Below are 18,297 nucleotides of genomic sequence, written 5' to 3'. Positions count from 1 at the left end.
TATCATTTCCAGGTCTCTCCTTCAGTTTTCTTCCTCCTCCACTCACATGAACACACCTCCACTCCTACTTTTGCTTTCACTTTCTACTCTCTTCATGCCTCTTGCTTGGACCAGCAAGCAAGTAAAATGTGTCGTGCATTTTACAAGAGACTGCACCTAGTATAATGTCAGCATGTTAAAAACGACTAGAAGGCACACAACAAGCTCAACAATTGAACATTCACTCCAATATATCAATGTAAAATAACATAAAAGCACAATATACGTGTGTGTGTGTGTGTGTGTGTGTGTGTATCAATAAAATAACATAAGGCAGTGCTCCTTCATCACTTATTTCTCTTTATTAAAAAGGGAGATGATCATGCACTACTGCCAGGAACAGACAACATGCCAGCAACCTTTTGCAGGGAAACAAAGATAGGAGAGGGCTCCCCTCTTCTTCGGAGTTTCTTGAGACACTTGATAGACCACTGCTGGAAATCAGATGCTGATCTTTTAGTAGACTTTTTTCTCTGCCCCAGCATAGTGCTTATATTGCTTCAAGTGATAGAATTCAAAGATATAATAATAATAGTAATAATAATAATAATAAATTTTATTTATACACTGCCTTTCCAACAGATCAAAGCAGTTTACAAAAATGCATAAACAATTACATAACACATACACAACTAAAAATTCATCCCCTTAGCTTAATGAAATACAGTTAATCAAATTACAGTTAACATCAGAATACAGTTAAATTAATTACATTAAAATATATTAAAATATACCCTTCAAGGGTGGACTTGCCCTTGCTCCTCCCCAAAGGGGCAACCCTGCCAGTGGCAGGCTCGCCACAGCAGGCACCCAGCCTTTATCCCCTTCCAGTTCTTTCCATTTTAAACAGTTTGAGCAACATGTTTACATGGGATATCACGCTGTTCCAAAACCTTGGGTCTTTCCTCTCTGCAGAAAATATGGGAAACACCAATAGCAAAATAAGCGAGAGAAACACTCTTGATTGCTTCATACCTTGTGCAACTGAAAACCCACCGACCTCCTTTCATTTTGTAATCGGGTTACACTTTGGGCAAAAGCACATGTCCTGACTTGCTCTTGGCCCAGTGACTCCTCCTGTTCTCCACAACATCCCCTTTTAGGAAACAAAATTAACATTCCATAGGTGCCTCAAGCAGTGTATATTAATAAAAACAACCACCAAGTACCATCCTGATCCACTCAGTTAATTATTCCTAAAGGTCTAGACAAAGTTTCTTGTATAACAAAAATCATCTTCCTTCTTAGATGTTCTCTCCACTTTATGTTGTTGGTGTGTAGCAATTTTGACCAGTTGTATGGCAATTGTAGCACAATTAGGTGCAAAGCATAAAGGTTGTGTTGCACTGAAAATTTCAGCAGGAGCATAATATAACTGGAAGTTACACCACAGCGAAACCTACTCTGCTGTACAACTATGGAAAGTGCAAAAAGAGCCTTCTCCTTTTTCACATCAGGTCATCCTAACGCATGTAGGCACAAACAAAAACACTGCAATTGAAGGTACGAACTTGTTGTGTGCCCTCAAGTTGTTTCTAATTTATAGCAATCCTGAGGCGAACCTTTCATGGAGTTTTCTTGGGAAGGGGGGGGGGGGGGGGGTGTTGGCCTTTGCATTCCTCTGAGGTTGAGAGTGTGTGACTTGCCCAAAGCCACACAGTGGGTTTCCATATCTGAGTGAGGATTACACAAGTAAAACTCTTCTGCCATGTTAAACAATAACTGATTTAAAGAGCATAAACTTGGCTGGACTGGGGTCCAATTGATAATGTAGTTTTCAGTCCATTAAACAGTGTAGCACAATAAATCTGCTACTTTTAAAGATGTCACAAGACTCTGTTTTTTCTTTAGCTTATTTATTTTTTCTTTAGCTTTCCAAATAGCTTATGACAACTATCCCTCTTGAATTCATTTTCATTTCTGGCTTGGGGGAATGCTAGTAATTATGTGTAACCCCCATATCTTTTAATCTTTTGGCTTACTATTATGAGTTCCTCAGCTATGGAGTCTTTGTACATTGAAATGTTACAAACTCTTGAAATTTAAAGGCAACAAAAGAAGAACAAAATTAAAACTGACGTTGTGTTTTTGTCCGTTTCACATGATGATGGTGATGATGACTACCATCACCATTATTATTGCCTTGAAACAGCAATAGGACTATAAATGTGAAAGAAAGAAAGCCTGTCATTTCCAGTGCAAAACATGCAGCCTTGTTATAGTGTTAGACTTCCACCAATGCAAAGGAGCATTAAATTTATAAGTATTGATTCTAACAGGAGGTAGCAGAAAACTGAAAGGCAGCCATTCCTTCCTTTTAAAAACTAAACAGAGGGAAAATTTCCAGGCCTTTTGTCAGTGCGCCATGCTTTCTCTTTCCATAAACAGTAGCAATCATGGGAAGCAGAAGCTGTTATGGGAAAATGAATGGTGAGGCGGAATTCCCCCTAAAGACTGCTGGTAGATTGCATTCCCTGCCACACACAAGACAACAGCAAAAATGGCAAGCAGGTTAAAAATCAACAAAGGTGGAAAGGGGTTGCCAACTGAAGGCACACAAGAATACAGTTAATGGAAAGGGTCAGTTTTCCCTGCCTATCTTATGTCTTCTGAAGACATAGAGCCAGTCCATGGGGATTGCAAGTAATACCAAGCCAAACTAATGCTATCCACCTAGCCTCACTTTGATCATCTGGGCTTCCAGGGAGAGTTCTGGCTTGACTTGTTCTAGGATCCATTTGTTTGTCTTCTTGGCTGTCCACTGTATCTTCAGCACTCTTCTCCAACACCACATCTCAAATGAGTATATTTTCCTCTTATTACCTGCTTTCTTCACTGTCTAGCTCTCACATCCATACATGGTGATGGGGAATACAGTGGCTTGGACAATTGTGACTTTAATGCCCAGTTGTATGTCTTGACTGTATAGAATGTTCTTTCACAGCTGACCTTCCCATTCCTAGTCTTTTTCTTCTTCTCTCTTGAATATGGTCACTATTCTGATCAATGGGAAATCTGTAACTATTTTTATTTCTTCATTGTCTAAGTTGAAATTATGCATTTCCTTAATTTATGTACAGTATTTTAATGCTCTCTTCAAATGCACCACTTCCAGAAAGCTTGTGGTCTCTTTGAAGTCATTAATCTGCCCTCTCATGGTGACTTTCTGGTGGCAAGCACTTATAGTAATACCTTGGGAGACACCTACCAAGGTTTTGTTATAGTTCTACAGCCATGGTTTAGTTCGACTGATATCTGTAGAAGAGCCTTAAAACAAAGGCAAGGGAAACTCTTTCAGCATGAGACAAGTGTGTGTGGGGTGTGCATTCCAGTGGTGAGCAAGCCTGAAGATGTATGGTCCCAAACACCAGCATACTGTATTTGGGCTTAAATCAAGTACTCCTAGTAACTAACCCTCAGAGAGGTCTTTCCCTATTTTTGGGTGGTAAAACTTGTAGAAGAGCTTGGAAACAATATAATGTTATATCATGGGGAAGGTGATGTAGACCAGAGAAGATTAATTATCTCTGTTGTTGTTGTTGTTGTTGTTGTGTGCCTTCAAGTAATTTCTGACTTATGGTGACCCTAAGGTGAACCTATCATGGGTTTTTCTTGGAAGTATTGTTTCAGAGGAGGTTTATTGTTACTATCCTCTGAGGCTGAGAGAGTGTGACCTGCCCAAGGTCTCCCAGTGGGTTTCCATGGCCAAACCCGAGTTCGAACCCTGGTGTCCAGAGTCATATAGCCCAGTACTCAAACCACTAGGCCACAAAACCGGAATTCTGTAGCAATGCCAGTAAAATCGGTGCCAAACTGATTTAGATGTGGATTGTTTTAATATGCGTACTTCTTATTTGTCCTTTTAAACTGACATGTGTTTTAACTGATGTTGTTTAGTAATTGTTGTTGTGCCCTGCCTTGATCCCATGGGGAGAAGCGGCTAAGAAATAACAACAACAACAACAAAACAGCAATAATAATTTAACATTATTAAATTAATTATTAAATTATTTAATATTTAATATTAATTTAATAATATTAAATTTTTATTATTATTATTACTGTTATACCGCTATGATTCCACTTTAATCTCCAAATGGCAACGTCCTGGGGAATCCTGGGATTGGCAGTTCAGGGAGGGGCATTTGGAATTCTCAGATAGAATTCTAAACTACAAATCCCAGAATTCCGTAAAATATTGCCATGGCAGCTAGAGTGGGATCATGGGCTAGCTCTACAGTCACCATAGCAACCGCCCACCCAACTTCCGCTTTGGCTAAAACCCTCCAAGAACTCGTTCATCATAATTTCCCCCTTTCATCTTCCGGAAACGAGTCACGTGACTGCGGCTGGGCCAATCCCCGCCCTCTAACAGCTTCCCTGTACACCATGGAAACGGTCCCGTTCTTCTCTTCGAATATGGGGGGAAGGAGGGTTATGAGAAGTGACTGACAGCCTTGTTTTCCAATGGAGGCGAGCGGAGGCGGGGTTTGAAAGCGGGAGGCCACGCCCTTCCCCCGGCAGTTCACAGAGGTGTACAAGAGGTTAGACGAGGAAGGCGAGAGATAGCCAATGAGCGGTCGCGTGGCGCGAAGAAGGCGGGGCCTAAAGGAGAGATTGGCGCCAGGCCAGCCAATCGCGTGCGGCCGTCGTCAGTGTTCCACGTCGGCATCGGAGCGACCAAGATGGAGGCGCTGATCTTGGTAGGAGCTGGAGGGGCGGCAGCGGGGGAGGGGGGTTGAGCGCGCGCCCCCGTCGCCATGGAGACGGGCAGGTGGAGGCCTCCCTGGGCCTAGGCCTGGGCTGGACCTTAGGCCTGAGTCTGGCCAGCTTCCTGGCATGGAGCTGGGCCGGCTCCCTGTCCCAGAGGAGGGGCTGCTGGTAGACAGGGCACTAAGCCTAAGACCACCATTCCATTTCACTAGAGACCCAGCCGGGTTAGGCTGCGTCCGCACTGCAGAATTAACTCGCTTTTGACTCCATCCTATGAGCTTGTAGCTTTATTGCGAGCTCTCCATCCACACTGCATAAATAATCCAGTTTGAGACTGCTTTAACTGCCCTGGTTCAGTTCTAGGAAATTCTGCAAACTGTAGTTTTGTGAGATATTTAGCTTTTCTCCATCAGAGAGATCTGGTCCCACAAAAAAACCAAAACCAAAACAAAGTACAGTTCCCAGAATTCCATAGCACTGAGCCGTGGCATTTAGAGAGGTGTTAAACCAGATTATTTCCACAGTGTGGATGCAGCCTGAGACTTAACTGAGTGAAAGGAGTCATAACATAAGTTTGTGTAGACTTGTGACAACTTATTTCAGTCAGTTAATTAAGATCCCTCTGCAGATGGATATTCCAGACTATGGCTCCAAAACACACTGCAGAAATAATGCAGTTTGGCATCGCTTCAACTGCCCTGCCTCAGTGCTGTGGAATTCTGGGAAATGTAGTTTGTTGCAGCTCCACAGTTCTCCACTGCAATGCATCCACAGTGAAGAAATAATGCAGTTTGGCGCCACTTTAACTGTCACAACGCAGTACTATAGACTTCTGGGATTTATAGTTTTGTGAGACATTTAAGCCTTCTCTGTCAGAGAGCTCTGGTGCCTGGAAAGGCTCAGTGTCTCACAGAACTGCAGATCCCAGAATTCCATAGCATGGAGCCATGGCAGTTAAAGTGGTGTCAGTCTGCATCAGTTCTTCAGTGTGGATCCAGCCACAGTCTGGAATACCCATCTGCAGAGGGATCTTGTAGCATCTTAATTAACTGAGTGAAAGAAGTTGCATAAAGACGCTGGAAGCTTTTGCTACAACTTCTTTCACTCAGTTAAGTCTCCAGCTGCACCCACACTGCAGAATTAATCTGGTTTGACACCACTTTAACTGCCATGGCTCAGTGCTATGGAATTCTGGGAAATGTAGTTTTTGTGGGATCAGAGCTTTCTGACAGAGAAGGCTAAATGTTTCACACAGCTACAGTTCCCAGAGTTCCATAGCAGTGATCAATGGCAGTTTAAGTGATGTCAGACTGGATTATTTCTGCACTGTGGATGTGGCCTCTAAGAGCCAGTGTGGCATAGTGGTTTGAGCGTTGGACTAGGACACTGGGAGACCAGGGTTCGAATCCTAGGTCACACTCTTTCAGCCTCATGATAGATTCACCTGAGGGTTGCCATAAGTTGGAAACAACTTGGAAGGCACACAGCCACAACAAGATCCTTTTGGATACTGATTTAACTACCGCATGCTTTTGCAATGAATTGATTTTTTGAATTCCAGCTGTTAAAGGCAGTGATAATGCACCTTTTATTCCCATTGCATGCATACGGGAAAAGGGAGCTTGCTTCCAAAAATGTGCGTGTAAGATTGTACAATAGATTTTATTGTTCTTTCTTTAAGTACAACACTGCAGTCCTGCATCAGATGGATCTGAAACTGTTCTAGGAAATCTTGGCCCTTAGAGCAGTGGTTCCCAACCTGTGGGTCGGGACCCCTTTGGGGGTCGAATGACCCTTTCATGGGGGTCGCCTAAGACCAATGGAAAACACCTATTTAATTACAGTTATGAAGTAGCAACGAAAATAATTTCATGGGTTTGGGTCACCACAACATGAGGAACTGTATTAAAGGGTCACGGCATTAGGAAGGTTGAGAATCACTGCCTTAGAGGGATATATGCACTGTACCACCCCCTGCCTACCATTGCTGAAGTTAACCTGCACTGCCTAGTACAACATTCAGTGTTTCAAGGCAGTGCTTTTCAAATCAGTAGTCCATGGATTGGTCTGCAGAGTGTTAGATGCTGATTTGCAGATAGGTTCTAGGAAAGAAAAAAAAGGTTGTCACTGGCCACAAATATAATACCACTCCCTGAGACATTAGGAAGAAAAATTGCTGGTACCCCACATCAGCTAACTGGCTGAGAAGCATTGCTTTAGGATACACTCTTAGGTTACTGTAAGGCTGCTTGTGCAGATTGATCAGTGAACTGTGCAAAAGTGTCTTGCTATACTCGCATAACTCTATGGAAAAAAAAAGTCAATGTGGAAAAAGTGGGTAGAAATTTTAAAAAATAGTTGGAGAATAAGAGAGCAGAGAGAGTAGTGTGATTTGCAGCATACTTGACAAATAGAAACTCAGTAGTCCAAACTTTTAACTTTATTTATAGATTCATGGTGTTCTTTCTATGTCACTACTCCCAGGGCTGCCCTCTAGTATGATCGTATATACTTGACTATAAGTCTACCTCATGTGTAAATCGAGGGCAGGTTTTGGGGCTGAAATTATGGCTTTTGCTATGATCCATTGATAAGTTGAGGGTAAAACTCAGGGGCGTATAGCAAAGGATCTAAAGGATGAAGCAAAGCAAAACAATGTCAAAGGACATACAAAATTCCAGCAGCCATAACTCTTTCTGCTCACTCCTAAGGCTGGATGGATGAGAGAGTAGAAGGTATTGGTGCTTCCAGGACAGATTGTGCTCTTGCTTTTCACCAGGGTTCTTTCTTTTAAATAAGAGTTAAGATATAGTACTTACATTGACCTGTGGATAAGTCGACTCAGTTTTTTTGGATCAATTTTTTGACCTAAATTTCTAGACGTATGCATGAGTATATACAGTATATACAGTAAATCAATAAACAAATATTTTTTAAATATTCAAAGCTTATTAAAACAGCAGAATTAAAAACAACAGCAAAGTAAAACGTGTTTAAATTCTATTCAGATTGAGCATCCCTTACCTGAAATACTTGGAACCAGAAATGTTTTAGAGTTGGGATTTTTTCTTATTTTGGAATACACAGGTAGTGGAGTATGTACCTGTACTATATTTGTGAGGCTGAAGAGAGACGTGAGGATCTGTGCCACTTGGATTCCTGCCATTTCACAGATCTTCATGTCTCTCTCAAGCCTCACATCCTTTTGACACCAGCCGCCCATTTCCACCTTCAAAGTGGGGACTGCAGTGCTCCTGTTCATTTGTCTCTCTCTAGCCTGATATCTCATTTGCTCACTACTTGTGTTGTATAGGAGATGCAAGGTTGGAGAGAGATGGAAAGATTCACCTGCAGAAATTCTTTCTATCATGTAACTGTTATGGAGCTTTGCTAGAAAAAAAAAAAATCCAGGCCAACTCTAGCCTAATGGTAGATAAGAATGTGAGAAGAACCCAAAGAGCTAACTACTTTCTTACGGTGACCAGCTAGCATCCTCCAGGAAACTTAGCTTTTCCACTATTGCTTGTTTGACAGACATTTCTTCATGGTCAGATACCTCACACTAATGTGGTTTGACATTACAACCCTGAGCATACTTATTGGGAAGCAAATCTTTCAGAACACAGCAGAACTCATTTTTGAATACACACATTTAGGATTTCACTGTGAATCTCTTATTTCTTTGAATCATGGAAGTAAAAGGGTCCAGAAAGTTATTTTACCTTTTTCCTTTACCAACACAAGTGTCAGAAGGTGCCATTTCAGATGTTGATCCTCAGAAGGAAAGACAAGGATCTCATGGAGGCTTTATTATTGTTGTTATTGTTATCCTCATTTATTTATATAGTGCCATCAATGTACATGGTATGTTACATGAGTGGCTAATAATTGTTAACTGGACAGTTTTTCTCTGCTGGTTGTGTTTCTCATTTTGTTGGTTCTTTTACTTATTATTTCCATAGTAGTAGAATTCAAAGATATAGCCATGTTCGTTTGTAGAATCGGTATGTGGAGAGATCTTGTAGCCCCTTTGAGATTAACTGAAAAAGAAATCGGCAGCATGAGCTTTCGTAGACTTCAATCTACTGCATCTGAGGAAGTAGACTCAGCTCTATGAAAGCTCATGCTGCCAATTTCTTTCTTTCAGTTAGTCTCAAAGAGGCTACAAGATCTATCCACATATTATTTCCGTGTAGCACTTACCACTGTGCATGCAAAATAACAAAGACAATCCCCTGTTCCTAAAAATCTATAATTGACACACAAGACTGAGGATGGAAGGTAGAAGTGAGAGTTAACAGGAATAATCTGGATTCAGTTCAGATTCTTATCTTCAGTTATAACAGGCCAAAGCTAGAGAGCCTGTGGCTGTCCAGATGTTGTTGGTATGAAGTTTTTATCAATCCTGTCCATCTTAGTTAGGGTTGCCATCCCGGGGGACCTCAAAACTGGGAAAAATGTAGGACAAGGCTTAAAATGTAGGACATTTTTTTAAAATTCCCTGGCCATGAAATTAACCAAAAAAAAAAGGTCCTACATTTTTAAACCTTCTCCAAGGCCTCGCTGGGGCCTGGGAGACTCTGTAGGCAAGAGGTGCACCATGTTAAGAACTGCATTAAGCAAACTTAGGCTGCTGCACACTGCTTTCACTCTCATCACTCCATCCTATGGAATCCTGGGATTTGTAGTTTGTTGTGGTGCCAGGGCTGGGCTTTGAAATCTCAGACATAAGAGAGGCAGAAGGCTTGGGCTGCATCTACACTGGAGAAATCATCTGGTTTGAGACCACTTTAACTGCCTCAGCTGAATGCTATGGAATTCTGGGAATGGTGGTCTGTTCCAGCACCACAGCAGAATGGCAGTTAAACCCCTGGAAAGCTCTCTGACCAAGGTGACCAATGCCCTCACCCCAAAATGTAGGGCACCCAAGCAAAAAAATGTAGGACATGGCCAAAAATAAAAGCTAAAAACACCCATGTAATTATAAATCCATGCTTCTTAGCCATGATCCAAATGGAGGACATGTCCTGGAAAAGGAGGAGGATGCCTGGTCACCTTGTCTCTAATCCAAAATGCACTGCAGAAATAAAACAATGCTGGACTGAAATGCCCAGAGTTCCTCACCAAAGCTGCATCCACACTGAGGAAATGGTCCAGTTTGAGACTGCTCAGTGCTGGGGAATCCTGGGAATTGTAGTCTATTGTGGCACCAGAGCTCTCTGACAGAGAAGGCCAAATGCCTCAGACACCAGAATTCCAGAGCATTGAGCTTTGGCAGTTAAAGGGGTCTCAAAGTGCGGGGGGGGGGAGAGAGAAAAGCCAGGGTGTGTGAATGAGCAGCTCACCTTGGCTGGAGGAGGAGGAGGGAGCGAGGACGGGAGCCAAAGGAAGTGCCAGGACCATCCGGAGCCGCCTCCTCTCTTCCACCGCAGCCCCCAGGCAACGCCTCCTCTCCTCTGTGGATTATTCAGGCTCCTTTTGTCAAGAGAGCTCTGGTGCCACAAGAAACTACACTTCCCAGAATCCTATAGCACTGAGCCATGGATGTTTAAGGGGGAGTCAAACTATTTCTGCAGCCTTTGCTACCGCAAAGCCCTTCCTATTTACAAGCAAGGCAAAAGCTCTTCCTTTACCAAGCCATTGAAAACCAACCCAAGCGGAGGGCTGATTGCTTCTTTCCCATTGGTCAGCTTCGGGATAAATTTGCATATTACAATTAAAGGGGTTTAGGGCCTCAAAAACGATCCTGTGATAAAGAATTACAAGAATACTGACGCGGTTTACATTTAAAAGATGAGGCAATTAAACTCCCAGACAACATGAACGATTTATGGCCTTTTTTTCTTTTCTCACTGTAACCTGGAAAGTAAGGCTTCCTGAGGGTATATATACCAAGTGGGCTCACTTGGTATATAATAGCTCTGAGTGGCAGATGTTTTAAAGAGCTGCTCTCTAGGCTACGCCAGTGCACCAGGTGGGGAGAGTGGCGCACAGCCGCGCGCGGAGGAGCGGACCCCGAACCGGGAACAAGGCGTGGGGGGCCCCCAAACCGGGCCGTGACCGTGAGGGGCCCCCAAAAGCGTGATTGTCACGGGGGCCGCCGGGTTATGGCATCCCTAATCTTAGTCAGTGGTGTGGGATGATGTGAGATGCGGATGAACAACATCTGAAGGATGAATTCCTCATTTCTGTGAAAGGGGTTGGTGTTATAGGTTGTATTTCACATAAAAGTTGGAGTTTGAGGAGGGAATTGGGGAGATACTGTTGTCCTTATGATGCAGGAGCTCTGGGAGGCAGTTCCAGGAATGTGGGGAACAGGGTGAGGGTTGGAAGTCATTCCTGGAATTAGTAGACTATCTGATAGTTCAGGACAGAAGAACTAGATGATTAATGCCCAGAGAGAGTTATTTTAGCAATGCACTCAGTGCAGATTGGATAATCACCTTTAAAAATAGCCACATGGATGCCTTTGCCACCCATTTTTAGTTCATGGTGACAGTAATACCAATATTGTGAAGGAGTAATGTTGTGGGATATTCATTTACTTTTGGATAAACTGGGAGTGGACTGTTTTGCCAGTTCTTTCCTCTGAAATAGAACCTACAGCACCTGGTATTCTTTGCCGCTTACTTCAGAATAAATATGTGGGATTATATTGCCAGACACACTATTATCTGATGAAGATTGGGAGCCTGTATAGACTGGTGTTCTCTGCCGGCATGGGGGCACCCGTCACCCCCACGCCAGCGTCAAGCTGCACGCCCAACTACACAGCATCACGGTGCTCCGTTGGTGCAGCTTTAAAGGAGCGCTGAAAAGCTGCTAAAGCACCCTTTCTACAGCGCAAAAAGGAGCTGCTGTTTGTAGCTTTTTTTTGTGCTGCGGAAAGGCCAGATCTGGCAAGGAAAGGGGCAGCATGAGCCACCCCTTAGGGGCCATCTGTTGAGCCCCTGGCTTCACTGAGATCCAAAACAGACTGCAGAGATAATACAGTTTGAGACTGCCTTAGCTGCCCTGGTTCAGTGCTAGGGAATTCTGAGTTTTATGAGACATTTAACCTTCTCTGTTAGAGAACTCTGGTGCAACAATAAACTACACTTCCCAGGATTTGCTAGCACTGAGCCAGGGCAGTTAAAGTAGTTTCAAACTGGATTATTTCTGCAGTGTGTTTTGGATCCATGTGAGCTAAAACCGTTCTTTCCCTACCTCCCTGACCTCACCTTTTCAGATTAAAACCAGGTTTGTCTCTAGAATCAGCTAAGAGAAAGTGAATCCCTCAGTGTTACGATTGCTGAGACCCTGCATGTGAAGCAAATGCCTTTCTCCGGCCGGATTTATTAGACAAAGCTCCATGGTTGCTGGCTGGACGGATTGGAATTATAGTCCAGCACATCTGGAGGGCACCATATTAGGGAAACCTGCCTTTCTAACCCAGAGACAGCACTGTTGAATTAAGAACAGCTGGTGCCATAGAGGATTTGGGCTTTGCATTCACGCCTGCTGCACAGCTAGCATTGGCGAAAATGTGTGATGCTGTTTTGCTGCAGAGCAGAGCATGTGTTGATGATGTTCAGAGACTGCTTATCTATCTAGGCTGCAAGCGAGCGGTGTGGCTCAGGCCTCAAGGTATCCTAGCGATGTGCTTTCCCTGCTTTCCAGGAAAGGCTTCCCTTGTCTGTCTGTGAGCTGTACTGCCCAGGTGGCCTGATGGGAATGGCTCGGCCAAGCCTCCTCTTCCTGCTCCAGGCTCTCCAATTGCCTTTTGCAAATAAAACAGACACACATATTTCTTGCCGTCTTGTCTTGTCTCTTTCACCTAATGCTACCCTTCTGCAGGGTCCTGGCAGCTGTAAAATCTTTACAGTGATGCGGCTGCTATCATGCTGACCATCTGGGCCGTTGCACACCTAGTTTAATTGATTGAAGTTTAATTTATTGAAACTTCAGAATTAAATGATCAGAATAAACTGTGCAGTAACTCTTAACGTCTTGTTTTAATGGTTGATTGCTCGAGGCAGCCCTTGGCTTGAACTGGAAACCTCCAGAGAGAAATTTATGCTGCTTCTGGCCTTCTAGTCAGCTCTCATTACAGATTTAAAATGTGTGTTTATTTGCTGTCTCTCCAGTGGAGGCTTGTTTCTCTCTGGCAAAGAGATTACATTCTTGTTGGATGCTTATATAGTAAGCACCTGTTCAAACATATTCTCCCTCTTTTTCAACCCCCCCCCCTTCCCAACAAAAGTACGGCAGGATGGAGGTGGACTTCTGGTGCTCTGCACTCATTCAATAGATGCTGATGACTGAATATTTTTCTGGTGGTTTTTGTATGGGTTGCTGGCTGCTTAATGTTATGGTGTTGTATTGTTGCACCTACAGTTTTACGAGGGTTTCAGTGAGGAATCTATACTTCCCATGTTTCTGTAAAACAGGGATTCTCAAATGGAGGCATTGCCTAGTTGGCAGGTGAAATATTATAAGAAAGGATGAAGAAATCCCACTGCACTTTTGCCTGTCTTACTATGATAGTTAGACAGGTGTGTGCGAGAGAGAGAGAGAGAGAGAGCGGGGAGAGGGAGAAAGAAGGGAGGATGGATGAAGGGAATGGCGGGGGAATACATTTTTCTACATTGTTGCTTATCCACCTTATAACAGATGAGCCACAGGAGCCCTGATACTCCTCTCCATCCTCTTTTTGTATGATGCATACCATCTTCTGTTAAATTCATGGGAGAGCGCGCTTCAAAATGAAAACCTTTATTGCAGAGTTTCTGGTTTAAACTAGGTTGGTGTAAACCAAATGATTTTTTAAAAAAAAACTGGTTTTAAAAATTGATTATTTATATTTTTTAAAGTCTGCTGTTATTACTATTTTCCAACCCTCTTACTGAAACAATTACTGTTTTTTCTTTAAATTTTTTTTTAACTTTAACAGCTTATCGGCAGTTGTTCATTGTTAGACCAGCATCCATTGTCAGTTGCTTCTTTAAAATCACTTTATTTTACAGTGCAAAAAATGCCTTTCAGAAATGAATCCTGCTTTTAACATAACCAATAAAAAATCCACCAGTGATACCTTTATTGGGACAACCAAAATGCACATATAAATGTTGCAGGCTTTCAAAACTTCACATTCTTCTTCATCAGGCAAGGTGTTAAAAACCATACAGGAGAAAAAAAATGAAGATGTTAAGTCATAGGCCTGCATTTTGTTGTTTCTTTATTCAGTTCAGATGGTATGGAGGGGCATATCTTGCAGGTTGGTGCCTCATCCTTCCTTTGCAATCCAATATGCCTCACAAGGATGGAGACATATTGGATTGCAATGGAAGTGTTTTTGTTGTGATGCGAATGGATGTCAGTTTCATGGACTTTGAAAATCTCCCAGTTGCCACATAGCCAGGAGGAGGAGGAGGAGGGGCCAGCCTGCAAGATATGCAGGCAAAGGTAAGACAGGCAAAAGTGCAGTGGGATTTCTCTCTCCTCTCCTATAGTGTCCACTAGGCAATGCCTCCACTTGAGCATTCCTGATGAAGAAACCAGTGAAGCTTTGAAAGCTTGCAACATGTATATTGTGCATTTTGGTTGGCCAATAAAAGTATCACTGTTTGGTGGATTTTGACTGGATTTGCTAAATGCCCAGCACAGCTATCCCTGGCTGTTTTCTGCCATTAACATAAATTCAGCCAAAACAATTTACTTTAAAAGAGCACTTTTTAAAAAGAACAGTTATTATTTAAACTAGTGGCCATAGCATCTGGACTACATTTTCCTACTTAATTTTCTGATTTAGTCCTTTATTGGTGTAGTCTTATACTCATATATAGGCAACCGACATGTCGATATAATTTCCAAAGTTTCTTTGAAAGATGTAAATCATATCAAAGCCTAGTAACTTTGGATTGTTAAAGTTAGATAGTAAAACATGGTTGATCAAGGTTTCTAATACATAAAACAATGTTTCACAGTATTGATATAATAGTCAGGAATTGATTTTTTTATTAAAACATTAATGCAAATAAAATAAATTGTTTTAAACAAAGAAACAAACAAACAAAAAAACCCCAGTTAAACAAAAACTCAATTTTAAAACTTTTCTCTCTAACCCTGCTTTATTACTTTGCTTTTTTGAATGCCAAGGAATTCCTGCAGTTTCAGCCACAAATCTTCTGTATGTTGCATAGGATTCTGGGAAGTTCGTTAGGGAACTCACTAGTTCTGTGAGGTCTGTTGTTGCTCTGCAGGAGCTGAAAATGCACCCATAATGCATGTTTGATCCTTAGGGCAGGTTCTGGGAACTTTTGGTTCCCCCAGATGTTTTGGACTGTAATTCCCACAGTTATTGCCATTGATCGTAGGGTTGGGACTTCTCTGAGAGGTGAAGTTTGAAAAGCTCTGGGAAGCCAAAGTTCCTGTTCTCTCCTCACCTCTCCCTTCAGTTCCAGGGAATTTGAATAGTAACAGTTAAGCAGTGTTTTGGGAAAGCTTGCTTAATGCCATTATGATCTTAGGAACATCTGAAGAAGCTGTCAAGAAATCCCAGGATTCCCAGAAACACTGTATGAAAATTACTGTGTTAAGGCAGCAACTCCAGCTCCTACTTCCTATAAGAGTCATAGAAGGTAGGCTGTTTTCCATAGAATGGTGACTGGCTGCCTTTTTACAGTGTTTACTCAGCAGAGAATTAACCAGTGAACATTACCAACTCATTGAGCTGCAAGAAATGTAGAGGGGTTGCTCCATAAAAGAGTGCTCTCTGCAGGGAGGATAGGAGGCTATTGGAAATGTAGAAAATATTGGATCTAGAGAGTAATTTGGAGAAGAACCGAAAGTTTTCTTTTCTATTCCTGTTCCTGCGTTCTCCTTTGAAATCAGACATGATGTTTGCTCTGTTTGCTTCCATGGGGTTTGGTCTGGTTCAGTGGAATGACACCTCTGGTTTTGGGCTTAACCGCTCATGCGTAATGGATCCACCTGCCAGCCTGCTCCCTAGATGGATCTGCTGTTCTTGGAGAGGGGCTGTTGCAGCACTTGAGGTGAAGTTCTGTTATACACTCTGACTGTGGCTATGTGGAAGTCAGTGCATCACAGAACTTTGTCTCGAGAGCTTTCCAGCATCCAGCAGGAATGAATTATTTCTTCTGGTCAGCTTTCGTCCCCTTTCCCTCTTGTACCAAGGGGATATTAGCCACATAGCAAGCTGCCTTTGACCATGAATCTCAGGAACGTACTGGCTGCAGCTCAGCGAGGCTTTTCCAGGGAGGTAACTCACATGTATGCCTGCAGTTTGGCCCTGTGACCTTCTTATGTTTAAAAAACTGTGGGCCCTTGGTGTCCACTTGGGGTTGGTTCCATGACCCACACCCACCCCAGATATCAGAATCCATGGAAGCTAAAGTCCTGTTATATACAGTGGCATAGTAAAATGGTATCCCTTATATAGAGCAGCAAAATCAAGGTTTGCTTTTGGGGAAGAAAAACTGAATATTTTTGAACTGTGGTTGGTTGAATCACATGAACATGAGTCAACAGTGTGATATGGCAGCTAAAAAGGCCAATGTGATTCTAGGCAGCATCAATGGAAGTATAGTGTCTAGATCAAGGGAAGTAATAGCACCACTATATTCTGCTTTGGTCAGGCCTCACCTGGAATACTGTATCCAGTTCTAGGCACCCCAGTTCAAAAAGGTTGTTGACAAGCTGAAGCAGGTCCAGAGGAAAGTGACCAAAATGGTGAAAGGTCTACAAACCATGCCTTAACAAAAAGAGACATAGGGAGCTGGGTATGTTTAGCCAGCAGAAGAGAAGCTTAAGAGGTGATATGATAGCCCTGTTTAAGTATTTGAAGGGGTTTTCTGCTGCTCCGGAGAATAGGACCGGGAACAATGGATTCAGACTACAGGAAGAGATATCACCTAAACATTAGGAGGAACTTCCTGACGGAAAGAGCTGTTCGACAGTGGAACATGTTGCTTTGAAGTGTGGTGGAGTCTCCTTCCTTGGAGGTTTTTAAACAGAGGCATGGCAGGTGATTGGACTGGATGGCCCTTGGGGTGTCTTCCAACTCCTATGATTCTTTGCCCATCCTTTTTCTCTGTGCCTTTTTGAAGAAAGAAAAAATGATGAGAGGAGCGAATGAAGGGCATGGCTTTAGGGAGAGAAGGAGAGAAACAGGGAGGGTACAGGCCACTTGCAGATCAGTTGTAGATGAATGGGTTAGAGGATGCTATTCACATAATAATGTTATACATCCTCAACCTGTACTATTGTCCTGTGCCTTTTATGCCTCACCCTTTTCTGCAAGATAACTGCTTATCCACCATGGTCCTGTGGCTCCCTCTGGTGGTGAATGGCTAAAAGTGGGCTGAGGTGGCTGGTGTTTGGGATGCAAAAAAAGGGTCTGTGGCCAGGAGGAGTCAGAATGATCTGATGAAAGAATAAGATACTAACAGTCACTTGTACTACTTGGTCCGGTGATGCTGATGCCATCAGCATACAATTTTGTTTTGTGGAATCGCTCTTTGCGATGTGGGAAGATGTTAAATCTGGTGCATTAATTAGCTTGTGTGTCTGATAGAAAGTAAAATGTGTGTAGGTCTGTTGAATTTGTGTTACTTATTTGCATCACAAACATCTAAATGACATGTAGTTAATTAATTTATATCCTGCTCTCCTCCTGTCATGGGACCCAAAGCAGCTCTATTTTATTTAAAACAGTTCTATTTAAAAGCACATCTTTAAAAACAATTTAAAGCATATCTATAACATAATTAAAAAGATCAAAACAACACACCACATTGAAAACCTCCTCCTGCCAGATGATTTAAGAATCAAAGGCTGGTGGAAAGAGAGCAAAGGGGTGTGTGGGGAGGGGTAATTGCAACCTCCCATGAGAAGGGAGTTTCACAACCTGGGAGCAGACACTAAGAAGGCTGTCCCCTGTGTCCTCACAAAGTCAGGATGACCAGATGCCCTCCTTTTCCAGGACATGTCTACCTTTCAACCTTTATGTCCAGGAGGAATTCCAAAGTGTCCTTCATTTTGAGCTTTATATGAGTGTTTTGTAGCTTTTGTTGCGTCATGTCCTCAATGTTTCTTGAATGTTCTACATTTTGAGGTGCCTTGCCCTCCTTTGCAGCTAGGACATCTTTTCACCCTGCACCAAGTGTGCCTGAGATGGTGCTGGCAAGGCAAGTATATAATTTTATATACTTTATTTAGTATATACTGTACAGCAGTTACTCATTGTAACAACTTTATAATGTAGCAACCCACGTCTGCCCTCTCTGGAAGCTGTGGCTTGAGGCCTGGGCAGATCAAGCCTTTTGTTGGAGGACGAAGGCACTTGGTATTGATTGGATAGAACCATTCAGTTGTGCCTTCCTTTGCAGGAGCCCTCTCTCTACACAGTCAAAGCCATCCTGATTTTGGACAATGATGGAGACCGTCTGTTTGCCAAGGTAAAGCTTCTTGGGATCTGGGAGGCCTGGTAAGGGGAAGGCTCTAAGGCAGGAGTGGTTAAGCTGCAGGGGCTGGACAGCCATATAT

At 42.8% G+C, this 18,297-nt stretch overlaps 2 protein-coding genes across 2 annotated transcripts in view; both read left to right on the top strand.

The window, feature by feature from the left end:
* Positions 1-18,297, top strand: part of LOC121921591 (TBC1 domain family member 15-like) — a 722,109-nt gene that overhangs the window by 205,816 nt on the left and 497,996 nt on the right. The window lies entirely within an intron of this gene.
* The window catches only part of COPZ1 (COPI coat complex subunit zeta 1), a 22,803-nt gene continuing 9,015 nt past the window's right edge, over positions 4,510-18,297 (top strand). Inside the window, exons 1-2 of the mRNA XM_042449900.1 lie at positions 4,510-4,742; positions 18,141-18,209. Of these exons, the coding sequence (XP_042305834.1) occupies positions 4,725-4,742; positions 18,141-18,209 (87 nt within the window). The 5' untranslated portion in view covers positions 4,510-4,724. The remainder of the gene's footprint in view (positions 4,743-18,140; positions 18,210-18,297) is intronic.

This window comes from Sceloporus undulatus, chromosome 2, assembly GCF_019175285.1.
Source record: "Sceloporus undulatus isolate JIND9_A2432 ecotype Alabama chromosome 2, SceUnd_v1.1, whole genome shotgun sequence".
Classification (NCBI taxonomy): domain Eukaryota; kingdom Metazoa; phylum Chordata; class Lepidosauria; order Squamata; family Phrynosomatidae; genus Sceloporus; species Sceloporus undulatus.
This window is presented reverse-complemented; position numbering and strand designations above follow the sequence as displayed.